The sequence below is a fragment of the Montipora foliosa genome, chromosome 3, assembly GCF_036669935.1.
Source record: "Montipora foliosa isolate CH-2021 chromosome 3, ASM3666993v2, whole genome shotgun sequence".
NCBI classification, from domain to species: domain Eukaryota; kingdom Metazoa; phylum Cnidaria; class Anthozoa; order Scleractinia; family Acroporidae; genus Montipora; species Montipora foliosa.
The window spans coordinates 27,603,290-27,610,789 of NC_090871.1; the positions used below are offsets into that span (position 1 = coordinate 27,603,290).

The 7,500-nt window shown below is 44.9% G+C and overlaps 1 protein-coding gene across 1 annotated transcript in view; it reads right to left on the reverse strand.

Moving 5' to 3' along the window:
* LOC137995505 (uncharacterized) overlaps positions 1-5,182 on the reverse strand; it is a 5,251-nt gene extending 69 nt beyond the window's left edge. Inside the window, exon 1 of the mRNA XM_068841042.1 lies at positions 106-5,182. Within this exon, the coding sequence (XP_068697143.1) occupies positions 106-5,182 (5,077 nt within the window). The remainder of the gene's footprint in view (positions 1-105) is intronic.
* Between the last annotated feature and the right edge of the window lie 2,318 nt (positions 5,183-7,500).

Consider the following 7,500-nt stretch of genomic DNA (forward strand, 5'->3'; position numbering starts at 1 on the left):
GATCTTTTCCCAGGATGGCCTTCAAGCTTCGTTTGACCGTTTTCACTAATCGTTCCCAGACTCCGGACATGTGGGAGGCCCCAGGAGGGTGGAACACCCACTTACATCCACGCTGCATCAATTCTCTTCCAACCTTGTCATTATCAATTCGATTTACGGCATCCCTGATTTCGCGATCTGCCCCAACGAAGTTCGTCCCGTTATCTGACCGCAGTTCTCTCACATGGCCTCTTCGATTCAGGAATCGGGTCAAAACAAGAATGAAATCATCAGTATCTAGAGACTTCGCGACTTCGAGGTGTACTGCACGCGAATTCAGACACACAAAAATCGCCCCCCAACGTTTCTCTGCAACTCTTCCTCTCCCTCTTTTCACGTGAAAGGGTCCAAAGTAATCGACTCCACTGAACGTGAAAGGGGGTTCATACGGGGTCAGCCTAACTTTGGGCAGCTCGGCCATTTCTTGATTCATCTTACGGGGCATAAGCTTCTTACATAGTAAGCACTTCCCAAGAACCTCCTTTATAGCTACTCTAGGCTTCACCATCCAGAACTCTTCCCTGAGAAAGAACAAGACCTGTTCAGTTCCACAGTGACCATTCCTTTCGTGCAAATAACGTATCAGGATTCTTGAGACGTGATGGTCTTTAGGCAGGATCATCGGATTCATGGCATTGGATGAGATAGGAGCTCTCGAAATTCTACCGCCGACCCTCATGACTCCATCATTCATGATAACTGGTTTGAGCTTCAAAATGTGGCTTGATGCCTTCACTTGACGTCCTGCTTTGAGATCTTTTATCTCATGAGGAAAGGCCTTTCGCTGCACCAAAGATACAACCTCTCTCTTCGACCTTTCGAGTTCCTCCTGTGTAACGTGATTTTCAACTTGACAAGACTCTGGCTCACGTTTCTTTTCCTTCGAAGACCACTTCAGCCACTTTATGAACTTCAGTAACCAGGCAAATGATCGCAGCAAGGTTATCCAGCGAGAATATCTGGTCAAGAGGTTGTCTAGTGGTGTAGCCGTTTCAACTTCGATCAAGTATACTTCCTTTTTTATCTCAAGCTTGTCAACTGCCACCTCGTCATGCTTGATCTCCGGCCAGTGATCCTCTGTTTTCCACAGGAAGGACGGTCCGTTCAACCAACGTTCATTGTTCTGAAATTCTTTCATTTCTAGCCCTCGACTAACGTCGTCTGCAGGGTTAAGCTTCCCTGGACAGTGTCTCCACTGTTCAGGAGCGGTGAGTTCCCTGATTTCTGTAACCCGATTTGCAACGTACGTCTGAAATCGTCGACTTTCGCTGTAGATGTAGTTCAAGGTGATCATTGAATCCGTCCAGAAAACCACCCTTTCAAATTCGAAGTTCAGTTCCTGTCGGACTGAAAAGTCCACACGTGCTGCCAAAAGAGCTCCCTGTAATTCTAGTCGGGGAATGCTGACTGTTTTGATAGGAGCGTTTCTGGATTTCCCAGTAATAAATGCACATTCAACAGTTCCATCAGGGTAGACTGTTCGAAGGTAGGTGCAGGTACCGTAGCCGATTTCTGAAGCATCACAAAAGTGGTGGAGTTGAAGTGTAGCTTTCTCGTGATCTGTGCGACTGAAGTAACATCTTGGAATTTTCACCTCAGCTAGGAGTGGAAGGTTGTTCTTCCATTGCTGCCATCTCTGAAGAATTTTCCCGTCGAGTGGTTGATCCCACGCTATCTTCTTCCTCCACAGATCTTGCATGATTTGCTTTGCTGGTAGCATGACTGGTGCAGCCAAGTTCAAAGGGTCAAATACTGAGCAGATTGTTGACAAAACTCCTCTCATCGTGTCGCCTTTATCCAAATTCACGACTTTGAAACCAAAGGTGTCAGATTCGATGTGCCATCTTACTCCAAGGGCTCTGTCCACCGGCAATTGATGAAGGGTGAAGTCAAGTGTTGGATCCGCTCTCTTCTCAACAGGTATTGCGGCCAAGACTTCTCGGTTATTGCTCATAAATTTCGTAAGGTTAAAACCGCCTTTTGCACAAAGTTCAATCAGCTCCCGCATTAGCGTAATCGCACGTTCTGGTGTTGGCATGGACTTGAGTAGATCGTCGACATAGTAGTTGTCCCTCAGAGTATCTACGGTCACAGGGTCGAACTCTTTCCAATTGTCTTCAGCAGTTCTCAACAAGGCGAAATTCGCCGAACATGGCGAGTCTGTAGCACCAAATATGTGTACAGTCATTGCGTACTCATTAGGTGTTTCGTCTAAGCTCCCACTCCACCAAAGGAACCGTAGGGAATCTTGATCCTCTGGTCGGACTTTCACCTGGTGAAACATGCTTTTAATGTCTCCAACCAATGCGACCTTCTCCTCGCGGAATCTCAATAACACACCAACCAGACTGTTAGTATAATCAGGGCCCGGCAATAGGTTTTTGTTCAGCGAGGTTCCTTTATGTTCGGCGGCAGCATCAAACACAATTCGTACTTTATTTGGCTTGTTGCAATTGGTCACTGCAAAATGCGGAAGGTACCAAGTTCTAGAGCCAGTTATAGAAGCCTCTTCTGTCGTTAACTTCCGCGCATGACCCTCAGCTATGTAGTCGTTCATCGTTGCGCGATATTTCCTTTCAAGGCTAGGGTCTTTACGGAACTTCCTCTTCAAACTCTGCAACCTCTTTTCAGCCTCCTTGCGGTTGTTTGGCAGTTCAACATCGTCCTTCCGCCACAACAGTCCGGTCTCGTAATGACCGTCAGTCAGTCTCGTGGTCTTCTCGAGAATGTCTACTGCGCGGATATCCTCTCTAGATAAATAGTGGTTTTGACGTCTAGGCACCGGCTCCTCAATTATAGGTTTACACGAAGGCTTCGCTCCAAATCCTTCTATCTTCCAAAAATTCTCAACTTGTTCGTGCAATTTTCTCTCGCAAGATGTGAAGTGGACATTGACTTCGCTGTAATTTGGTGAGCCCAGAATTGTTCCCGTGATCACCCAGCCCAATGGGCCTCGCTGAGCTTGCAACTGGCTACCAGGTCTATTTGACTTTCGCACTTCGAGGACTTCATGCGCTTCACCCACGTCCTTTCCAATCAGCACTGATACTTTCTTTATCTTTACGTCTGGCACATCAATGTCCAGTAGGTGGGGGTGAGATCTTCTGTCAATATCTTCAGGTAGACATCTCTCTTTGACATTGAATTTCTCCGAGACCAGGCCCTCTTCAACATTAAGCGTTTCACCTTCTCCGCTCGCAGATTGCAATTTAAATTCCACCACTTCAAACTCTTCATCTTCTTGCTGCATCAAGGTACTAACAGATATAAACTCCTTATGACCTTTCAGCCCTAATTCTTTAGCAACATCTCCACTAATCACGGTTCCACGGGAAGCGTTGTCTAACAGCCCGTAAGTGGTGACAGACCTTCCGCCAGGTGATGTGATTTTCACTGGTATAACATGCAGAAGCACAGTTTTTGTTGAGCCTGGCTGTGTGACGGTAGCATATTGCGCTGTATGTCTGATTCCTGAAGGTCCTTGATCACCAGGAACTTCGGCATGCGGGTCTGTCACTGCCGCATTCGGTTCTTCTGTACTAGCTTGATTGAGTCTGTCATTGTCTCTCCTTGTATTTGGGGGGTTATGGAGTAACTTATGGTGCCGTTTGTCGCTCCCACAAGGGCAGAATTTCGGCGATTCACACCTTCCTCGAAGGTGTCCAACTCTCAAACAAACATGACACAACCGGTTAACTTTCACAATGTCCCATCTGCTCTGCAAATCCTTCTTCTGAAACTCGAGGCATGAAGATAGTTCGTGAGATCCGGGGCAACATAAACAACTCCTATTAGCGGGTGTGATGCTGTTTCGTCCTTCGCTGGGCAATTTTCGGCCAGTGCTCTTTCCTTTAACGTCGGTGGCAAAGGATGAAGTCTGCCTTGTGGGCTCGGGGATGAATGACCTGTTGTTGACTTTCAATGACTTTGTTCTGTTTCCCTTGACCTCCGAACTTGCGACTAACGAAACACCAGCAAAACCAGGGTCACTTTTGATGGCAGCCTGTCGCTTCACAAATTGAGCTAAGTCCTTTAACTTTGGGTTCTGTCCCTTTTCTCTGTTAGAGTACGATACATCTGCCCATTTGTTGATGATGTAATCTGGCAGTCGTGCTACGATCATCTTCATATTTGAAGTGGTACTTGCCTCATGTTCATACTCTCCTTCCAGTCTTCGTGAGGCACACTGCAGTTCTTCAGCAAAATTACGCAAACCCTTGAAGTCTCTGTTTCCTAATTTTGGTCCTGTGGTAAGCATATTAATACACGCTGCCGCAACTGCGGCTGGTTGGCCATAGCGCTCCTCCAGGGTTGCTATAATGTCGTCATAGGAACACCCCACAGATCTTTCAACCACCTCATAAGCCTCTCCGGACACAAATTTGGGGAGAAATTCAATCCGTTGGGCATCCGACAATAGTCCATCTTCGAGGTTATCTCGAATTCTCCTCCTGAAAATCGGAAAATCCGCTGCATTTCCACTAAACTTGACAGGCTGCATAGCTTGCAACGTGGTCACCTTCAAAAGAATAGCCTGAGGATTTTTACACGGATTCATCTGTTCCTTTTCATGCAGGCAATTCTCATTTTCACCGTTATCATCTCCATTTGCGATAAAGTTCTCCTTTCTTTGGATATGGGAAGGATCTCTGGAATGAGGACTGGTAATTTCTTCACTGTACTTCTTTAACTGAGGTGTGAGTTCGCTATGATTCAATCTATCTTCTGGAGTGTCCTGGTGGCAGCGTGCTACCCAAGTTGCTGTTTGTTGACTCATAGTGATGGGAGGCTCAAATTCAATCTTATCATCGGTCTCACTTGGCAAACTTAGGGCACACGAGACTGCATCACCTTCCTCTTCAACAAGAAGAGCGATTTCTCTAGCTTCCAACTGAGCTTTAAATACCATTTCCTTTGCTGTTTTCTGTTTTTGCATCTCAATGTCAATCTTTTTCTTTTCCATTTCAGCTTCATAATTTGCTAACTCAAGTGCCTGTTGGGCCTTAAGCCTGTTCAACTCTACACTTCTCTTCAGTTCCTTTAATTGGGAAGATTTTGAGGATCTCGAGATGCTTGAGCCAGTCGAAGTTATCGGTGATAATTTAGGTTGTTCTACACGAGATTTTGAACTCTTATTTGACATGCAATACGCGAGGGGAGACAATCTTTCTTCGGCTGCTTTGACATATCGAGAATAGTCCTCATAAACCTTAACATAGTTGGACTCAACCCGCCCAAATTCTTGAACAGACAACTCCTTGCACAAGTAATTCTGGTACTGATCATTGTAGCGTTCCCATGCATGCTCAAGGTTCTTCACACTTTCACGAATTCCCTCAGCTTTCCCCCATTCGGAGAGACATGTTTTCAACTGACTTATGCATGTACTTACTCGTGACAAATAGCCGCTAAGCGAACGCCTTAATCTGTGAATTTCTTCCGCTTCTACCTCTTCACGATTGTTCGGATTTGGCTTCCTTGTTCTAACGGTACGAGTCGCTGGCACTTCGGAAGATATTTCAACATTTTCCGCGTCGTCCTCCTCGCCTCCACACAACTCCATGTCGCTTTTTTCGCCTTCTTTGCTCTCCATATCGAATGAGATGTAGTCACTCCTGCAATTCTCTCAATCCCGGCTCCGTGAATATCGAGATTCGACAACAGTTTCACGTACACAGGTTCTACTGGTTTCTCTGCCTTTATTCCGATCTCACAAGTTGTTGTTGTAGTTGTAGATTCGCTGCAACAGATACGAGTGTATCTTATGAAAGCTGTCAAAAATAGGTCTCAAAAACGACGAGTGCGAAAATTCTACAAAACTTACATATGTTGACGAGTCCGGGTAGAAGTCAATCAAAAACGACATAGTCCATATTTTTCGTTCGATGCAAAGAATATTCAAACATTTTCAAAACTAAACATGTCCGACTCTTCGAGCACATGGCATATGACCCAGAGGTATCATGGGAGATGACGTGTACTCGAGTTCCGGTTCAGAAAGCAGTTCCGGTGACAACAGTTTGTAGTCTCACAGAACAGCAGCACCGTAGCAGGACAACTGCCATTACGGCATTTTGTGAGTAGACTTTCACGACAAACTATGCAAACCTTGCCCATATCATCGGTGGAAAAGTTTATTTACAAAATTCCGGCCGAATAGTAACATGCGATCAAGCGCACTTTTCTTGAGACAGGGCGCTAAAAAGTACGCCTGATACAATATCTTAACGAGTCGTCTGCCGCCCACCTGTCAAGAGTGATGTTATCATGTGTCATGCTATAAATGTGAGCCAATCAGGTTTTACCGGAAATTACCTGCACGCTGCAAATGCCTGCGATTCAAGTAAAGATGCGACAAAAACAAAAATAGCACTGTGGCTTTGATGTCTGCAATCAAAGCTATTTCTGCAAATCCTGCTTGACAGTTGGTGCGGCTTCTCTGTTGAAACCATCAAGGAACAAATAATTTCGAGATAAAATGGCAAAAAAAGCCCGAATTCTTCATGCCATCATCAGGCACAATCAAAAGTACAATAAACTTTATTTAAACTCGAATATTCGAGATGCCAATAAAAGATGTTATAAAAGTAGATATGAGGAAAATGGACTTTGAGAAATTCTAGTCTATAGCAGCAGCTACTCAGCTATCATTTTGTTAGAAGTGTGTTCAGATTTTTCAGCGATTCCGTAAACAGTGTCGAATTTCTCTGTCAAGTCCGGCTGATTCCCCGAGTGTGGCAGCCCTAAAGTTCTATTCGGTTCTTTTTGGATTCGCAACTTGCTGCTTCCGAATATATTCAAAAGGACTTGCCACAACTACAAACGTTTTCGAGTCGGTGGAAGAAGAACGATGCATTTTCTTCTAGAATGTTCGGGCCTGTATAAATAACACTATTGCCAAATCCCGTAGGAAGTACAACTGTAATGTCTTCTTCGGATGCATTCTCTCCGCTCTTCCTTTATTGAAAAAAATCTGAAGTCGAAGCAACAGAAGCTGTAAACAGAGCCTAAACAGCACTCATGTTCATATAATAATTTCATCGGCTGTTAATCGATTTACAAGAATTTGTAACCAATCGGAGCAATGCCTGATCGCAGGTTAGCCGAATAGCAGTTGACACATTTGACAATTGGGTGACCGGAAGTGATTTCCATTGGCTAGTTGTAGACACGTAACGCGTAAGGTACTCTTTAGGGTATTGAGCCGAAAAATCATGACAGGACACATTTGATAATTATTAACTATTTTTTAATTTTGTCTAATTTTGTCTTACGCCGGTGTGAAAAAAAAAATTATGCCACGCCCACAAGACAGGATCTTGGTACCTCTTAGGGGTTCTTTTCATTCAAATTTCTGACGAGCACCCCCGTCCTTTTTATATGGGAGTCCATTCCACCCCCCCCCCCCCCCCACTTCCCGCCCGTATGCATTAATATCATTACACGGTAGAAAAACCTTAA